Source organism: Pan paniscus, chromosome 13, assembly GCF_029289425.2.
Source record: "Pan paniscus chromosome 13, NHGRI_mPanPan1-v2.0_pri, whole genome shotgun sequence".
Taxonomy (NCBI): Eukaryota; Metazoa; Chordata; class Mammalia; order Primates; family Hominidae; genus Pan; species Pan paniscus.
The window spans coordinates 55,215,449-55,235,022 of record NC_073262.2 but is presented as its reverse complement, the minus strand read 5'-3'; the positions used below and the strand labels follow the sequence as shown (position 1 = coordinate 55,235,022).

At 40.0% G+C, this 19,574-nt stretch overlaps 1 protein-coding gene across 10 annotated transcripts in view; it reads right to left on the bottom strand.

Annotated features, from left to right (window-relative positions):
- The window catches only part of FMNL2 (formin like 2), a 313,896-nt gene that overhangs the window by 99,135 nt on the left and 195,187 nt on the right, over positions 1 to 19,574 (bottom strand). For all 10 annotated transcript variants that reach the window (XM_008958138.4, XM_008958141.4, XM_008958137.4 and 7 more), the window contains exons 3-4: positions 7,849 to 7,929; positions 1,556 to 1,632 (exon numbers count right to left, since the gene is read on the bottom strand). In XM_008958138.4, coding sequence (XP_008956386.1) covers positions 1,556 to 1,632; positions 7,849 to 7,929 — 158 coding nt within the window. The remainder of the gene's footprint in view (positions 1 to 1,555; positions 1,633 to 7,848; positions 7,930 to 19,574) is intronic.

Here is a 19,574-nt window from a genome sequence, read left to right as displayed (position 1 = left end):
GCCTCATTGCTTTGATCCCAGATCCCTGATAATCTTATTTACTTTCAGGGAAACGGCTGCCAGCATAAGTCATACAGGAAAAACAACAGAGCAACTTGAGCCAAAGCACCTGGCTCTACAGCTGTAGACTTTGTGCAATTCACTCACCTTCTCTGGTCTTTAATTCTTTTAATCTGTAAAATTAGGCATCAGGCAATTCTTAATTTCTCTTCCAGTTCTAAAATCATGACTCTATGATTCTTTGTTCTATAGCCCATTTCCAGGGACAAAGTCTGGAATTAATTCATTTTCTGAATATTTCATTCTCAAGGTGAAAAACCTGCTGGTTATCATTTAAGAAATGCACATTCTTACCCAAGTTCCATCACCTATCAATCACAATAGCATTTCTACAGTTTCTAAAAGTTGATTTTGAAATAACTATGCTAATTAACCATTTGAATGGCTTACAGCAGTCTGAAGTAAACTTTTATCTACATAATAAATCCACATCAAGTCCTTACTTAACCTCAAATAACATTATTTCATTATGACATTGATGAGGGGGGGAAAAGGTTTTATAACAACATTATTTCACTTAAACTCATGGTTTTCAAGAAGAACTATCAACGAGACAGAACTTACTGTATGTTACAGCATACTCTGTAAAACTAAAGTGCAATATATATACATCAAAATTAATTTCCAATAGACTTGCAAAGAATGTCATGGGAAAATTCTAAAAGATCTAAAAGTCGATAGTCCTCTCATTGTAAAGCTCAAAGAATCAAAACCAAAGGGGTTAAATAGCTTGCCCAATGTTACGCAGGTGCTTTGGGCAGAAGGAGGGCTACAAAATAGGATACCTGATATCATTCTACCTTAGAGAGAAGCCATCTTGTTTTAAGACATAGTACAATTAGGCCACCCAGGGGTAAGGGAGAATATAATATTGCTGTTCTTGCCTGAGGCAAAGCACCGTGTCATTGTCTGAAAGAAACTCAGAATGCTTAGTGCATAGATTCCCTGAACTTTATTTTCCCACAGTGGATTTACACTTCATGGTCCTGAGGTTTTGAGATGTATGAAAAAGAGACTGAGAATGTGTCTGAGTGCAATGAGGTGAGTCAAGTGACATTATTCCAGCTTCCGTCCCCTTCTGGCCAGAAACTCTAGAGAATTAACGTAAGGGAAATAAAGCAGCTTCAACCAACCAACTTGGAGAACTACAGTAAAAGCTTAGAGATTTTCCAAGATCTCAGTCTACATGTACTATTGGGGGTTTCTGATTTGCCAGAGAATTGTTATGCACACATGAAACCAAGTGTCCATATTTACTGCACCCGCTCAAAGAAATATAGAATTGTTATGAATTCCACATCAAGGACTATCTGTCTTGCTTCTGCTGATTCTTGGGCAGTAAGTAATTTGAGTACTAACAAGGTTTCATCTACTAAAACCTCAGTCTTTTAATTTATAATGACCCATAAGGAAGCTCAATTCTTTGGATATGATTCAGTTACTTTGTAAAGTGTCCAAAAGCTTTAGAGCTAAGATGTTAAAGGGGTATACTTACCCAATGTGGTTAGTTCTTAAAGAAATTTCCAGTTCTCTTAGCACTTGTGTAGATTCTTGAACACGCCGTCTGAATTTCTATAATTCAAGAACACATATTCTCACAAAATATTTTAGCAACTGCTATAACTGAAGCTTAGTTATAATAAATTTAACACAATATGAAAAATATCTTCACTTCTAAAATGGGCTTCCCTCACTTTTTTTGTTGCAGAGCACACAAATTTTCCTCACCATGAAAATTAACTACTGAGAAAGGACTACAAAAAGTCCTTGTTTTATGTAATGTGCCTTTAGGTAAGTAGGTTTTATTTCCCTACCCCACACACACAACAGTATTCACCAATATTCCTATGGGTCAGGGACCCCAGTACTACCACCAGTTTCAATGATTCATTAGGAGCACTCAAAGGACTCAGCATACAGTCATACCCGTGGCTATGATGTATTACAGTAAAAGAATACAAAGCAAGATCAGCAAAGAGAAAAGGTGCATAGGAAAAAACGTGCAGGAAACCAGGTGCAATCTTCCAGGAGTCCTCTCCCCGAGGAGACACAAATGACAACATGCATAAAGCTCATTAGAGACTCAGTGGCCAGGTTCTTATTGGGAGCTGGTTTAATAGGCAACTCTCTGCCTAGTACATTACACAAATTCAGACTCCCAGAGGGAAAAGAGGCATTCAGCATAAGCCGTATTGTTTTCATAAACAGTTTAGGCACAGCGAAACAGTCTTATCAGGAAATGGTAGGAACTTTCCCCCGTCAAACACAAGTTCCTAGATGCCAGCCAAGGGCCAACCTTGCAAGCAGGCCCTTTGCTAAGCATAGCAGTCTCAGGCCTGCTATGTTAATTTTTTTTCTGCGTGACCTAACACGTTGCAAAAATAAGCATGCAGAGCTACCTCTGCCCCTTATTCCTCACTTAGAGGGTCCTTCCTCCAGAGCACACCACCCTCCTGACATGAACTGCCCTTCCTCATTCCCTTGCCTGTTAAAATCCCACCTACCCTTCCAGGAATCCCTCGGGGCTTCTTTCTTCACTGAATCCACCTCTGATAGTAAATGTGTTAATATACACCTCTCTAGCCTCTTGACCCTAAATCATTTCCAAGATATCAATGGGCTACATTGCACATCAGTCCTTTGGAACACATTTTCCTACAGAAATATAAAGTGACAGTCTCAGGCCACTTTGAAGGAAGAAAACTTGATGTCAGCGCCTCCTAAGTGGAGTTCCAGACTATCTGTGCTACGAACCTGAACCACCTTTATGTCACACTGTTTACAGGAAAGAGCTTTGAGAATTCTGGCTCAGGATATAAAGGACCTCTCTCCTCTGCTGCCACAATTACAGCGGACACAGAGTCCTTCAGCTCCAAGGACAGGAAGAAAAGGAAGGAGGATGGAAGTAAGGATTCCAGAATGTGGGGTGGCAAGAGCTACGCCCACATCTGGGACTTGGTGGCCCATGAAGGCCTGAAGCACGGCTCAGCACAGCAGGCTCCTGTTACCCTGTCATCTTCTTCTGAAAGCCCCTGGCTTCCCCACCAGCTGCTTCTAAGCAGAGCCCCCAAGGAAGCAGATAGTCTCACAGTTCCTCCATAAATGCCATTCCCAAGACAATCTAAAAAGACCATGTCAGGTTTCCAGAATCCAGGTATAGTAAGAAGTAGGAAATAAAAATGTCCCCAATGTGATGGAAAAAAGAGAGGCACTCCCCTCTTCTGTCGAAACAGGCCTAACAAATGGTGGCATACTTGAGAGTTTGGAGGACACCCAACCCCAGAGCTTCCTAGACCACTTCCCAGCAATGAGGAGGCTCGGCACAGTACTTGGCTTGAAAAGGGAGTAATGGCCAAGCTCAGTGGCTCACGCCTGTAATCCCAGCACTTTGGGAGGCCAAGGTGGGTGGATCACCTGAGGTCAGGAGTTCAGGACCAGCTTGGCCAACATGGAGAAACCCTGTCACTACTAAAAAGTACAAAAATTAGGCATGGTAGCACAAGCCTGTAATCCCAGCTACTCAGGAAGCTGAGGCACGAGAATTGTTTGCACCTGGGAGGCGGCGGTTGCAGCGAGCCGAAATTGGGCCACTGCACTCCAGCCTGGGTGACAGAGCGAGACTCCATCTCAAAAAAAAAAAAAAAAAAAAAAAAATGGGGGCAAGTAATGCAGGATGGGCAGCTAAAGGTATTCTCTCTCTTTAAACTCTTCCTTGGAGCTAAAAATTAGGAATAGAGTAGAGGAGAGTCAGTAGAATGGAGCAGGCAGTCTGCTGTGTATATAGAGAAGGGAAGAGAAAGGAGACAAAAAATTCTAGGGTCTCTGGTCACACAGCTAAGGCAACCATTTCCAGATATGCTGGCTGCTCAATGTGGCCACTCCCATGTCAGAGTCCTAAGTCTCGGGCTGCCTGCACAGGTGGTTGTCAGAAAATAACTCAGCCTTCCAAGCTCTGTGTTATGTGCACTTCTGACTCATTCCCTGCAGCCTTTGCTTCTGCTGGGCCCCTGATATACTTTGGATATTTGTCCCTTCCAAATCCCATGTTGAAATAGGACCTCCAATGTTGGAGGTGGGCCTAGTGGGAGGTATTTGGGTCATGGGGGCAGATAGCGCCTGAACTGCTTGGTGCTGTCCTCGTGATAATAAGTGGCTTCTTACTCCTAAGAGTTCCTGTGAGATCTGGCTGTTTAAGAGAGGCTGGTACCTCCTCCCTCTTGCTCACCATGTGACACGCCTGCTCCCCTTTAGCCTTCCGCCATGATTGTAAACCCCGAGGCCCTCACTAGAAGCAAATGCCAGCACCACACTTCCTGTACAGCCTAAAGAACTGTAGGCCAAAATAAACCTGTTTTCCTCATAAATTACCCAGCCTTAAGTATTTCTTTATAGCAACACAAAGGAACTAACACCCAGCCCCTAATGCCGCCTTCTGCTTCCTCGGGGCAAGGTCATCCCTTACATATGCCATCAGGCACAAGGGCACCCAGCGTAGCACTGAGGACATAGCAGAGTATAAAAGAGGGTCCACTGAAGGACTAAGAGCTATGTATCGAAACCAGGTAACTAAATCAAAACACGATGAGGTAATAATAACAGCAGCAGCGCTGTTTTTGGGCACTGACTATGCTACCTAGGCACTACCCTTCTGCAACTGCCTGATAACGGAGGCAAACTAAACTGACTTTACTCCTGTATTACATTATCTAAGGAACGGCTCAATTTTCAGCTAGATTCTGGGCCACAGAGAAGTCTTGGAGTCCACTTCTCTAATATATACACAATGAGTGCTAACACTTTGCACTTCTAAAATCTATCTAGAGTGCTTTAAAACACTATGAAAAGAAATTATGTGCCCATGGGGAGCCACAGAGGATCGGTGAGCAGTCTGTACTATTCTCCCTTCCCTCCCCATCAAGGGAGGCCTGGGATGAGCCCACAGAGGCAGCTGAGCCCAGGATGAGCCCTACAATAGGTTTCATCTCACAACTGCAGCGCCAGCAAAGGACCAGACTCCTTTAAACACAGACTAATCACTTCCTGGTATTAAATAAGGAGGCTGGTTTGGAGAGTTCTGTTCATAGAGATATCTAATTTAGGCTCTTCCTTTTCTGCCCGAGAGGTTTCATTTAAAACTATTTAGAAGAAAATCTAAATAGAAAATGCTTAAAAATTTTTTTTAAAAAAAGCAAATTAAGTATCTTCTATTCAATTTGCACAAAAGATGAACGAATCAAGTATTCGAGGACTCCAGACACAGCTAAAGGAAAACTGCCCAACCTAGACTGTCTGGCTGAAATTTAAAGCCCCGATTTGAAATCTTTTTCTCCCCCACCATAATACAGCTGAGAATTTTAAGCTCATTTTAACTGCAAGCCATGTCTTATTTCAACAAATCTCCTTTTTTTCCAGGCTTTAAGCATTACAATTATGTTGTGTGGAACAGATCATTTCCTCCTGCCAGCTCCTGACAGAATCTTACTAAAGCAGGGGTGGTTAATCCACCACCCATTTTATTTTTTCTGAGCTGAATGACTGATCTTGAAAGATGAAGCACAGACCAAACATGGCCATTCAGGTGAACGCACATGGGCCAGGGCAGAAATGTCGGGAATGAAGGCCCAAACAGACATCTTATGTCCTGCTCCAGTTTATTATTTGTGAGGAAGCAAAACATTTTCTGGGAAGCTTATCTGTTGTTTTGTTTCACTTTGTTCTCTTTGCCTAAACCCAGAAACAGCTGATCTAAAGGAAAATTGGAACTGTGCCAGGAGGAAGCCCACCTCTTCCTTCTAAGCATCTTCCTCCATGTGGGGTATGGAAGTGGGGGCCTAAGCAGCACTCCCTAGGAGTGTGCATATTTTTTCCTTTCTATTCAGAACTGGAAAAATGTGGAAGGAATTTTTTGGAGGTAGGATGAATTCTGCATGAGGAAAGGTCTCAGTCTTCTGTATAAACATCAGCATCTCTGCCACACTCAACTCAGGGTGAGCATTAGGACTCAATGCTGAGGTCTGAGCCATCTAGCCTGAAGGTTACAAGTTTGGAGATTTCAGAAAACCTTTAGAAATCGATTCTAAAACAGAATCTTGCTGTCCCTTTGCAAAGAAATAGTGCAGAAAAACACCTGTCTGGGGATGTATTTTGTGTATATGGGTGTGTCTGTATTTATTTATCTATTTTTCTTTTTGAGACACAGTTTTTTGCTCTTTTTGCCCAGGCTGGAGTGCAATGGCACAATCTCAGCTCACTGCAACCTCCGCCTCCTGGGTTCAAGCGATTCTCCTACCTCAGCCTCCCGAGTAGCTGGGATTACAGGTGCCTGCCACCATGCCTGGCTCATTTTTGTAGTTTTAGTAGAGACAGGGTTTCACCATGTTGGTCAGGCTGGTCTTGAACTCCTGACCTCAGGTGATCCACCCACCTTAGCTTCCCAAAGTGCTGGGATTACAGACGTGAGCCACTGTGCCAGGCCTGGGTGTATCCTCCTTTACAGACCTCTTTAAATGATGAAATTAAGACTGCCACATTCTTAGGGAAAGGGAGAAATGAGAGAAGTTAACAAGAACTGAACAATAGTCTCATTTGCAGGTGTAAGACCTGACAACAGGTCTTTTAGAAAGAAATGTGTGTGCCACATTTACGAGGGGAGAAGTATCATGATACTTTGACAGGTACATTCCTGGATTGAAGGTTGTGTCACATTCAAGTCACATATGACATACAGCCAGTGATGAAGTTCTGCACTACACTGTCATCATCACTACTAGATTTTATTTCCCCTTGTCTACATATTAACCGTAAGAGAAAGGCCTAGGAAACTTCCAAAAGGAAATAATAGCTGTTCTCCTTTGCTGGACTTTTTTTTTTTTTTTTTGGTCGGGGGGTGGGCGGTGAGGGGAGGAAGAGTTAGAGTAGAAGATAAAGAAAAAGATTTTTTTTTAATGCAAGCATCAAGAGCCCTGAGAACAGTGGCTAACTAGGTAAAGTATACCATTCTTTTCTCAAGAATCACACACTGAAACAACAGAGAGAATCAGCCTGAGAGATTTTCGCTGGATCCTTAAAAGCAGGAGTTGTAGGTCAATGGAAAAACAAATGCTATCTGGTAAAGCACCCCTTCACCCATCTTGAGCAAGGACAGCTCTGCCCTGAGACATCCCAGGACTGATTCAGGCCCACAGGGCCGTGCCAGGCTACATGCTTTACCAAGAGGCATCGGTTTAAACCAATTGTGTGGCTGCACAAAGCAGGGCTTGTTTGTAAAAGGGGAGAGTCTGTTGAGAATGGAATCAGCTATTCTCTACTTACCTTCTCAGGCCAGGGGCAGGGGTTGGGGGGGCAGGCAGGAGCTGCTAAAAGCATCAACACAGGATGTGAGTGCACAGCTGGGATGACAAAGGCCCAGTGATTTTTCAAGGTCTCTGGAAATGCACCAAGGCATAAAAAACTGAAAGGCAAGTATTCCCTTTGCAAAGCCTGCTCTTCTAGGGGCCTGAACACCTCTGGACTGCACTCACTGCCCTATGTAATTGGAAATAGCAGTGACTCAACAACCATCAGAGGTACATGACTCTCATGTCAGGAAAGAACTTTTATACACATCTTCAAGTGAGAAGGTTGTTTTTTTTCCTTTGTCTTCTTACGTTGTTGGTCTCCCAAGGTTGTTTTTTGTGGAGGCTCTGGCAGAGGCTGTAATGCAGAGGAAGGAAGGTCTCTTCCAATGCAGGAGGATTCTGCTCGCTAATAAGGAAGCAATAACAAAGAGTGGAAACAAATCCATCTTACCTTCCTGGTTACAGCTGGATCCAGATAGCCTTTGAGCTTTTGAATGTATGTATGGGGAGGATTCTTCACCTGGAATCGTTCCTGCAGAAAGCACAAAAGTCCAAAGCATGAAAGGTATGAAGCCATGACAGTCAGCCACATCAGATTATGTTACCAAAATATGACCAAAATGCATCCACAGTATAAATGTGGCCCTGCGAGCAGTCATTTTGTACTAACTGTTTTGCATCTTGGTAGTAGATGTGATCCCCTCTTTGCATAGGAGGAAAACTGAAGCTCAGAGAAATGCAGAACTCTCTTTGATGACACTGCTGGTCACATGTACATGTGGGTTTGAACCCACATCTGCTCAACTCCAGAGTCAGTACTGCTTTCTCTGTAGGGCCCTGCAGCTTCCATTCTAGGAATGGTGTTTTGCCCAACCTGTTTCAGGTCCTCCTTCAGCAGGTCTTCAATCTTTTGCATATTCTTTTGAATATCTTCAATGTTGGCAAATCTTTCTCTTTTGGATATTTATTTTATCTTCGAAAATAACAAAAGATTTGACTCAAACTGATAAAGCTAATTTTTTTCAAATATGAGCAACGAGTCAATTGCTGGAATGTGGGAGTGTTATGTTTGCATGGGTACACATGTGTGTGCCGACATGACTGGATTCCAACCTGGAAGATCCAAAAGTATCCTGAGCAAAGGCAGTCACTGGAATAAGCATAAACATACATAATATACAGTCCAAGGTGATATCTGAATGTAGGTCAGAGGTGGGGCCCAAGAATCAACATTTCTAACACGTTTTATGCTAATGCTGCCAAAAGAGGAACCATACTTTGAAAAATTCATGCCACGTGTATCAGGTTTTATAGACCCTAATGTCCAAAGCAGAACAGGCAACGGTAAAACCCTGGGTAGAAGCCACATGTCCACAAACCATAAAATGAACCAGTACTTATATTTACGTTCATACAATGGTATACTAGATTACAATGAAAACAAGCCATGTACTGCATGCTCCTATGAATGGATCTCACAAACCTGATGCTGAGCCAAGAAGAACACCTGATTTCATTTCTTCACACTTATAAAATAGGTGACATTAAACTTTAATGGTTACAGATACACACTCAAGTGGTAACACTATACATATAGATATATGGTTTTATATTGTGTGTATATATGTGTACTTGGAGATAATCACCCTGAAAGTCATGGTTGGAGGACTGAAGTGGGGAAAGTCATAATCAAAGGGGGAAATATGGCACATTCCTAAGAGGCCAGCAGTTCTATTTCTTGATCCGAGTAGCAGTTACAAAGGTGCTGGCTTTATACTACTTACTATGCTGGTTCTTGGGCTTAACTACCTTTTCTATATAGATGCTATATTTCTCACAAAAAAAAAAGTTTAAATCAGCTCTAAAGGAAAAACAAAGATTCATCAAGAAATGAGGACAAGCCTGGGTAACATGGTGAAACCCCGTCTCTACAAAAAATACAAAAAATTAGCTGGGTGTGGTGGCGCATGCCTGTAGTCCCAGCTATCCAGGAGACTGAGGTGGAAGAACCACCTGAGCCCGGGAGGTTAAGGCTGCAGTGAGCCCTGATCGTGCCACTGCACTCCAGCCTGGGTAACAGAGCGAGACCCTGTCTAAAACAAAAAAAGAAAAGTAAAGAAAAAAAGAAATGAGGATAATCTTTATCATGTTCTTTTCTACCTACAACCCAAAAGGTATTTTCTTACTTTAATTCTTTATAATCTGGTTATCACTTACTCCACAATGGAATTTTTTGGTATTTCACTCTGACAATTGGCCAGCATGTGCATGCATTTGTTTATCCCATAGAAACTTGTATTTCTCCAACACAGGGAACCACAACATTCTGCATGGTCCACTGAAGCCTTGCTTGCTTGTAGATTTTAAAATGCTAAAGGCCACTGTAATAATACTGAAAAGATAATCTTATTATTTAAAATCTATATTTGTTATTGTTTATCCTTGAAAATAGGGGGAATGGTTTGTAGTAGGACACCTATTAATATTTTCCCTTTATTTAAAAATAATCAGGGTGAATTTTGTAGCATATGAACTCTATCTCAATCAAGCTGCTTTTAAAAAAAGAGCAGCATACTTTTTCTAATTATTCCTTCAAATTTTCTATCTCGAGAGCAATTTCTAAGTAATCACAACTATTCAACATCTCTAGTGCCATCACTGTGTCTGTGTATAAACTACTTTTTTTAAATCACCATCACTTCACCAAGGAATCAGAGGGGATCCTATTGCCATGGGGATTTAGCAGTAGTCCAGCTGAGGGCTAAAATAATCACAAGAAGCTCAGAAAAATGAACTGATGAGCTATCTAGAAGCCAGTCATTATTTCCAACCTTGTGTATGACAACAGCTGATGCCAAACACATATCAGAATATAAATAAATATTATCCTTTTAAATAATATAATTCCAATTATTCAAAAAAAAATTTTTTGAGAGAGTCTCACTCTGTCACCCAGGCTGGAATGCAGTGCACAATCACAGCTCACTGCAGCCTCGACTTCCCAGGTTCAAGCAATCCTCCTAATTCCACCTCCTAAGAAGTTGGATCTATAGGTGCAGGCCACCACGCCCGGCTAATTTTCTAAAGACAAGGTCTCACCATGTTGCCCAGGCTGGTATCGAACTCCTGGGCTCAATTTTATTTTTACAATAATAAAATTTGGTGGAGTAGCACATGTAACGCAGTAGCATTCACTCATTTAGTGAGCCCTATGTTTGACAGTCAGTAAAGGCAGCTTTTTTTCATTTCCTATTTGGGACTATGGCGACTCAGAAGGCTTACTCAAATACACACATTTGCTGGTCCTGTTGACTGGACTATATTTCCTTAGGACTTGAAATTATGAACAAAGTCTACATGTAATAAACTCACACTTTTTCAAATATGCTTATTTAGCATTTGTCGTTGTATTCCACATATTTTTCATTTGTTTGAGCAGCTTACTGATGTATTTCCAAGAAAGAGAAAATAAGGAAGCCTCATGCTTTAAAACACAGTTGGTCCACATTGCATCCACTTCTAAGAAAACTCAGGTGGGGCCATTTGCCTTGGCATAGTCTGCCCATCTCCTCTTTCTACCTCCACTGCTGCCATGGAACCCGTGAAAAAGCTTGTGGCAAATGAGGAGAAGGAAGACAGAAAAAGAAGGTTCTGAAGTTCACTCTTGATTCCACCCACCCTCTAGAAGATGGAGTCATGGAAGCTGCCAATTTTGAGTGCTTTTTGCAAGAGGATCAAAGTGAACAGAAAAGCTGGGACTCTCAATGGAGGGGTGGTAACTATCAAAAGGAGCAAGATCACCAAGACTTTGGAGGTGCCTTTTCAATTCATTTTGATAGCTCATCATGACTAAAGAATAACGTTTCTACACAGTGCAACTCAAGTTGGTAACTTAATAAAGGTACTTATATCATTGATGTCAAGCAAGCAGGCAACGAGGTCCTGAAAATAACATGGGATATGAAGCAGTTTTAAAAGTGTGGGTAATGGAAGACTGCCAACCAAAGCAGTTTCGACTTTTAATACAATATCTAAAATTCTAATATTTAGAGGGAAAAATATATTAATTCAAATAAATAGGATGCCCATAATCCATCTGAAGTCCTTCAAAATAAATGTGTTTGGCAAGGTGCTGGAATTTTCTTATGTATTTTCCCAATGTTTCTGTTGTTCAAATTGGCCACATTGAAACAGAGAGAAAAGGTTTGGCAAATCAGGTGCTGAATTTATAACTCAAACAGTGGTTCCTTTAGATATTAGACAGGCAACCCCAAGTTTTACAAAAACAATTGGGGCTTTGTATTCTTCCTCCATAACACTTTTATTTGGGTCCCTGGATGTAGGCCGAGTTTTCTTTTCTCTTCTCCCTCTCCCTCTTTCCTTCTTTCGTGGTTCCCATGAAAGTTTTATATGAGTTTTATTTAAGAACTCATAAAAATACAGCCGGGTGCAGTGGTTCACGCCTGTAATCCCAGCACTTTGGGAGGCTGAGACAGGTGGATCACCTGTGGTCAGGAGATTGAGACCAGCCTGGCCAACGTGGTGAAACCCCACCTCTACTAAAAATACAAAAATTAGTCAGGGGTGGTGGCGCGTGCCTGTAATCCCAGCTACTTGGGAGGCTGAGACAGGAGGATCACTTGAACCCAGGAGGTGGGGCTTGCAGTGAACTGAGATCATGCCACTGCAGTCCAGTCTGGGCGACAGAGTCTCCATCTCAAAAAACAAACAAACAAAAAAAACCTCATATAAAATATTCCAGATAATGAATTTTAATCCTCATCTTCCTCTTCCCTGAACTGGTTAATTTAGAAGTAATGTAATTCGTAACTCCTTGCCTTTAGCAACTACGTGCAATCCATCATGTAGATGATTCTTCAAATATCTTTTAGTGAGATATTTCAAATACAATTAACTTTTCATGTGGGGCAGTACTTTTTGTTTCTCTGATTTGTAACTTATCTTTCAGTGATACTTCACAGTTTATCACATTCTTTAGACCCCTTAGCTCACTCAAGCTTCTATATCTGGCAAGTAGATATTATCTCCATTTTGCAGATGAGGGAACTGAGGCTTAAAGATTAAATGACTTACCTGAAATCATATACTGTGTGTGTGTGTGTGTGTGTGTGTAAGGTCTCTGATGTATTTTCCCAATGTTTCTGTTGTTCAAACACAGTTTTCTGACTTTTTCTGATGCTTGTTCATTTTACTACACTATAATAAGCATGCTCATCTTGAATTTAATAGTATAAACATTTTTTAAAGGGCGGAAACATGTTCTATTCTTCATTGAGTCCCAGTATGTAAAAGAATACTTGGCACACAGTTGATCTTCAACAATGTTCAAAGAATTAAACTTTTTAAAAATGTCACATACAAGTCACTTCTTTCATAAATTAAGGGTAACTTTTAAATGTAAAAGTAAACAAAGAGACTATAAGCACACTCTACAGGATGTACCCCAGCAGGTTCAGTAGACATAAGTTAGTCAAGCTCACGTCAGAGCCAAAGAACATTTGCTGATGAGCCGCAGCTGTGTCTCTCGTAGATCTAAAGCCGTCTAATGCCTTTCATAACCATACATTTCCTCATTAACCCAATCCCCTAAGGCGTATGTTAGCTTCCTCTTTCTCTACTGGTTGCCTGGAAGGTTAGGCTGCCTATACACATACCTGCCTTGCAGACAAGGAAAAGACAAAACACTTATTGGACTCCACTTAATGACCAAGTCTACTGCAACCCAAGGTGGGAAACTAGACCATTCTGAAAAGAACTAAGTGACGGGCTGTGACAGGGGTGTAGTAAATTAATTAGGTAAGTCACAGCAAACAGAATTCATCAGCTATGCTACAACATGGCCTTTTCTACTAGACACAGACAGGCAGACTTAAGTTCTTTCTAACAAGCTGAACTGTTTCTTTGGTTCCTCCTCTCCCTACATGTCCTCCTCCTCTTTCTCCACTTAAATCTAATAGAGTTTGTCATTGAAAGCCTTTCTGTGTAAAGGTTTGAAATTGGACATTCCACTCATCTAGCTTAGCATTTCTGATCTTTTACATCCTCTCTATCCAATTACATGAGAAATTAATTGGGGTTAATTTGGTGTGAGCTAGACTCAGAACAAGCATGTTATAAGCATTTCCGCTCCATAAATCACATTTGGATACACAATCAAACAAGAATTCCATTCCAGTTTATCTTACACCTTCATATTCTGAGGCTTAAGGAAAGAAATTATAACATGACATCTGAAAATAGAAATCTCAGGGGATGAATGGCTCTCAGGGCACACACTGTTGAGTTTCTCTCCCGTTTGGTATAGCCACACAGTCACTGGCTCTATTTCAGTGGTGTATTAGCAGAGCTACATAAACTGCTTGAACATCCTCAGGGATGAATTAGATGTCACCATCATTACGTGAGTATTAATGTTTTATTATCTTGATCCTAAAATAATTCATTTTAGATAGTAACAATTTAAAGGGCGTTGTTTTTGTTCACATAGTGTCACTACACTTGAATGTTTTCTTCCTGGAAGCTGGAAGTAGTTGGGCATCCTTTCCAAAGGCTGAGTGGGCAAACTGCAGTCTCTAAATGAGCCAATATTACAACCAGCACTATTGCTATTAGTAAGTACTAATTTGTAAGATTTAGCTTAGTGCTAAGTACTCTTCAGAGTTAAGCTGACAGACATAATTCATATCCTCAAGGGTTTTACCCTCTAAAATAGATAATGCTGACACAAGTAACAGGGAGAGGAAAAGATGAAAATAAAATGTTGCAATAATATTGTATATGGACAGAAATGATTTATCCAACATGGAAGAGGCCAAGAACAGTGCACCTGCATGGTGCAGGGTGGGCTAGAAGAGGGGAGAGGGTTGCCAAGACCAATCAGCATCCCTAAACAGGAGGGCCTGAGGTAAGCCCTAACACCTTGCCCTCCCAGGGCTAACCATTTATACAAATAAAAAATGATTTACACAAATAGACCTGGATTCCCAAAGAACTGAGAGAACCAAAGTCCCCAAAAGAATGCATGCTCCTTGTTTCCCCCAAAATAAAAATTCTGAAATTTCAGAGTAGCTGGCGGACTGTCCCCATCTACAGAAAGTATGCGTATGAGCATGTTGGGGATGGTGAGATAGGAGAGGACAATTGACAGAAAATGAAAAAGTATTAAGTCTCTGCCTACTGACTATAATAGATGGCCAAGAAGGCAAGTTCAGATGAGATTCTAATTTGTATAATGACAACCAGAGGAAGCTAGTGCCAGCTGGGCTACTATTTAGAGGGATCCCAGTGGTTATTATTGGATGAAAACATCTTGCTAAACAAGCCCCTGCCTCTGAACATTTTAAATCTTACTAACATGTTTGGATCCCCTGTTTCCAGGCACTAACACAAAAACTTTAAAAAAGGCTTTTTACTCTTTCACCTATCCAGAACACATTACAGAAGACACTGTAAAAAGCACAAAAAGAAATAAATTCAATTGCAAAGTATTAAATCTCATCTCTGAGATGCAACAGACATAGTTGTAATACAAAGTAGAATATGATAAGAGCCATATGTGATCCTCTCAAAGTTCAAAGAAAGGTGAGGCTCTTCCCAACTGAGATGATCAAAGGAACCTCCCTGGAGAAAGTGGCTTTTGAATTGAATTTATGAAGGCAGGCAGTGCACAGATATCCTGGGACGGTATAAGAGGCAGGAGACAGAGGAGTTTTCCAGATCAGGAACATGGGAACAAAAGCAGAGAAAGGAGGGATATGTGGTAGTAACTTCAAGAGGTTTAGCTGAGTTCTAGTAATCCAGTTTATGAAAATTGCACAAAGGATCTAAATGGTAAGTCAGAACAAACGACAGTGGATGTCAAATAATAGGTTAGGAATACAGGACAGACAACAAGGAGTCTTGAATAGTGAAAACGTGCATGATTAATACTGTGTACCTCTTTCCTCCGTTCCCAACTTTTAAAGTTGGCCATTTCTGCGCTAGACTGGACTTGAAAATCAGCACGACAGATTCATTCCACAGCCATAGTTTCTTGGAGAGCCTCAAAACATTCTTCAGCTCTAAATATGAAATCATTTTGCTAGTTGAAGAGGAAAGGACAACTTTCCAAGTGTTCCATTACAGCTCTCAGACTGAAAATAACCTCTGATGAGACTTTTCCAAATGCTTTCTTTTATTTAGACTAGTGAGAATTTATTCTAGTTCAATGAGTCTTTCCTGACCAAAACATCCTATAACTCATTTTCTAATATGTAATATTGAGTAGGTTTCTTTAATCCTACTCCTCTTACTTAGGAATGCCTTTCAAACAAAAAGAAAGTACAGATGATCTTTCAGAGTCCCCAGAGATGGTCATGTATCATACAAATAAAACATTAGGGGTTGGGAGAGAACAGAGTTCAAAATCTGATCAGAAAAAAAAAAAAAAAAAAAGACAAAATAAGCCTTAAGAGTTCTTGTAGAAACCATTAGGCAATTCAAGAGCACTAATATTTTCAATTACTCAAGAATTTTTTTTAAATTACAAGCTCCGATTTCAAGAATTGCTTTTCTGACTACAGTTAAATTAATTGGCTTATCTGAAACTCCATTGGCCTCAATTCAAACAGTGTACAAATTGTGGGTATAATTATCATAACTCCAATAGGTGCTAGCTGAATCAAACTGAACTGGAATATTCACTGAGGCGGTTTTATTGTCAGTGAAACTTTAAAGCAAGTAGCATGGGAGGAGCTAAAGAAGCTGCTTTCCACTAAAATCAATAAGTGGTGCGAAGGGTCTGATACGTGCAAAGAAAGCATGCTTGTGAACATAATAATTGAAAATAAGAGAAATTCATCAGATCTTAATCATCCTACCCTTACCACTTGCTTTTATTTAATTTAGGCACAGATTTAAATGTAAGAACCAAGCTCAAAACACCCAACTTCAACTTTTATCCAAGGCAGTTGTTTCTATTACAGAAGCCATAAAATAGTGTTTAATTATAAAACCGGGTTTTGGTAAGTACGATGATGTAACATAAACCATCTCTCTCTACAAAGGCATAAATGAAGTGGTGGGAGGTTGTTCAAAAACAATATTCCTCTAGGAACAAAAAATTGGAAACATTTTAAAAATATATCCCTTAAAATAGCACCCAAAATCATGACATTTAGAGATAAATTTAAAATATGTGTAAGACCTGTATACTACTAGAAATGTCAAAAAATTCCTGCAAGATATTAAAAACACCTAAATCAATAGAGTACCATGTTCATAGATCAGAAGAGTCAATATTGTATAAATGTCAATTCTACTGAAATTGATCTACAGAGTCAGTGCATCTTCTGCCAAACTCCTGGAAGGTTTTTTTTTTTTCTTAGAAACTGACAAGCTGATTCTAAAATTTATATTAAAATGCAAAGGAACTAGAATAGCCAAAATAATTTAGCAAAAAAAAAAAAAAAAAAGTTGGAGAATTGACACCACCTGATTTCAAGGCAGTAATCAAACCAGAGACATATTGGCGTAAGGATAAAAATATAGATGAGTAGAACAGAATAGAGAACACAAAAATAGACCCACACGTATATGGCCAATTGGTTTTCAAAGATACCAAGGTAGTTCATGAAAAAAAGAGCAGTCTATTAAATAAATTGTGCTGAAACAGTTGGAGGTACAGTTAGATAAATACAGAAGCATAGATGGATGGATGGATAGACAGACAGATGATAGATAGACAGATGAGGAAAAAGTACAACTCCACCCTTAACTCATCCCACATATCAAAATAGATTATAGACTAAAACATAAGAACCAAAACTGTAAAATTTCCAGAAGAAAACATAAGAGATAATCTCTGTGACCTGAAGGTAGACAAAAAATTTCTTAGGAAACAAAATGCAAGAGCCACTTAAAAAATAAATTCAATTTAATCAGAAAAACTTTTGTTCTTCAGAAAATACTATTATAAATACTAAAAAGTGAGACAAAAACTAATGAAATATTTGCAAAGTATCTGTTTGATAAAGACTTGTATCCAGAATATTGTTTAAAACTTCTGCAGCTCACTAAGACAAATAACCCACTTTTTAAAAATAGGCAAGAGAGGCCGGGCGCAGTGGCTCACATCTGTAATCCCAGCTCTTTGGGAGGCCAAGGCGGGTGGATCACTTGAGGTCAGGAGTTTGAGACCAGCCTGGCCAACGTGGTGAAACCCTGTCTCTACTAAAAATACAAAAATTAGCTGGGCATGGTGGTGCATGCCTGTAATCCCAGCTACTCGGGAGACTGAGGCAGGAGAATCGCTTGAACCCAGGAAACGGAGGTTGCAATGAGCCAAGATCATGCCACTCCACTCCAGCCTGGGCAACAGAGTGAGACTCCATCTCAAAAAAAAAGAAAAAGAAAAAAAATTAAAATAGGCAAAAGATTTGAACAGAGCAGATCCTTCAACAAAGATATACAAATGTCAAACAGGCACATAAAAAGATGCTCAACATCATTAGTCATTAGGGAAATGCAAATTAAAACCACAGTAAGATACTGCCATATGCCCATAAAAATGGCTAGAATTTTAAAAGACTGACAGTACCAAGGGTTGATTGGATTTGGAGCAACAGGGACACTATTACATCGCTGGTAGGAATGCAAAATGGTCTAGCCACTTTGGAAAACGCAACTGGTGAACATTATTGTATGTAAATTAGACCTCAATAAAAATAATTAAAAACAGTATATCAAAGTAATTTTAGATATTATTTATTTACTTTGTTACTGAGCACAACTCTCTTGAAAAAGTTTATCTTGCCCTAATGAAGAAGAAATGCACCAGAGACAAGCCAAATATTCATCTTTGTCAATCAATACTTTTGCAGGAAATAAAGTACTCCAAGGGATCCTATAAACCTTAGTTTTACTATTTCAAAAACATATCATTCATAATTCTATTTAAAGAATTAAAAATTATGGTAATTGCATCACAATTTTTTAGTCAGGCTAAAAATGTACCTCCATACCACAAACCATTAATAGGACTTCACTGTCATTTCATATTTGCTTAATTCACTAGCTTGATCCAACTTCTGTACCTCACCCTCACCCCTAAACCACATCCCATTCTCCTGGATATATAAATATTCTCCTTCTAAAACATAAAAACTAAAGCAACATGTGCTAATAACATGAAGACCTACATCTTAAACCCAGGCTCCAGTGATCCCACTGTATGCTTTCCCCTTAGATCTTATATCTTAGGCTGGGTACAGTAGTTCACACCTGTAATCCCAGCACTCTGGGATCACTTGAGGTCAGGAGTTCAAAAGCAGCCTGGCCAACATGGTGAAACCCTGTCTTTACTAAAAATACAAAAATTAGCTAGGCGTGGTGTCAGGCGGCTGTAGTCCCAGCTACTCGGGAGGCAGGAGGCAGGAGAATCACTTGAACCTGGGAGGGGGAGGTTGCAATGATCCGACATCGTGCCACTGTACTCCAGCCTGGGTGACAGACCGACACTCTGTCTCAAGAAAAAAAAAGATCTTACATCTTGATTTTACATTTAGCATAATAAACACAAACACCCCTTCAAATTAGCCCCACATTCTTTCTTTTCATCTTCAGATCCCATGATTAAGCAAACAATAGTTTCAATCTGTGACCCACATGGTCAAAATCAGTCATTAAGCCAAACTTTCAAATAGGATCTAAGGATAGGCAGAGAAGGAAAGTAGAAAGGAGGTCCCTCTAAATGGGTCATTGCTGAGGACAAAAATATATAAGCACACACCTAACCTGTTAGATGTGCTCATCTTGTAGGGTTTTAGACTGACTTGAAGTTATACTCTATCTGAAAATATGGGTACATATATCAATAACTAAGTGGCTGTGGTCCAATTGATTGTGAAGAGAACCAACAGTGGTTTTACCGGTAAGAAACATCTGTATAATGATATTTCTAGTACCTGAAGATGCTGCTACAAGCCTTGGACTCATCCACAGCTAGTATCCGCCATGTTGACGGAGGATATACACAGTCTCTGCCCTATGTATAGCTGTTTCTTACAAAACCCAAACCATATTTCTAATTAGTTTTCCTCCAGTCTTGCTGTACTCCCAAATACCTACAGTATCATTAGAAATTTAAACCAATTTACCTTGTATTTCTGCTACCTAAAT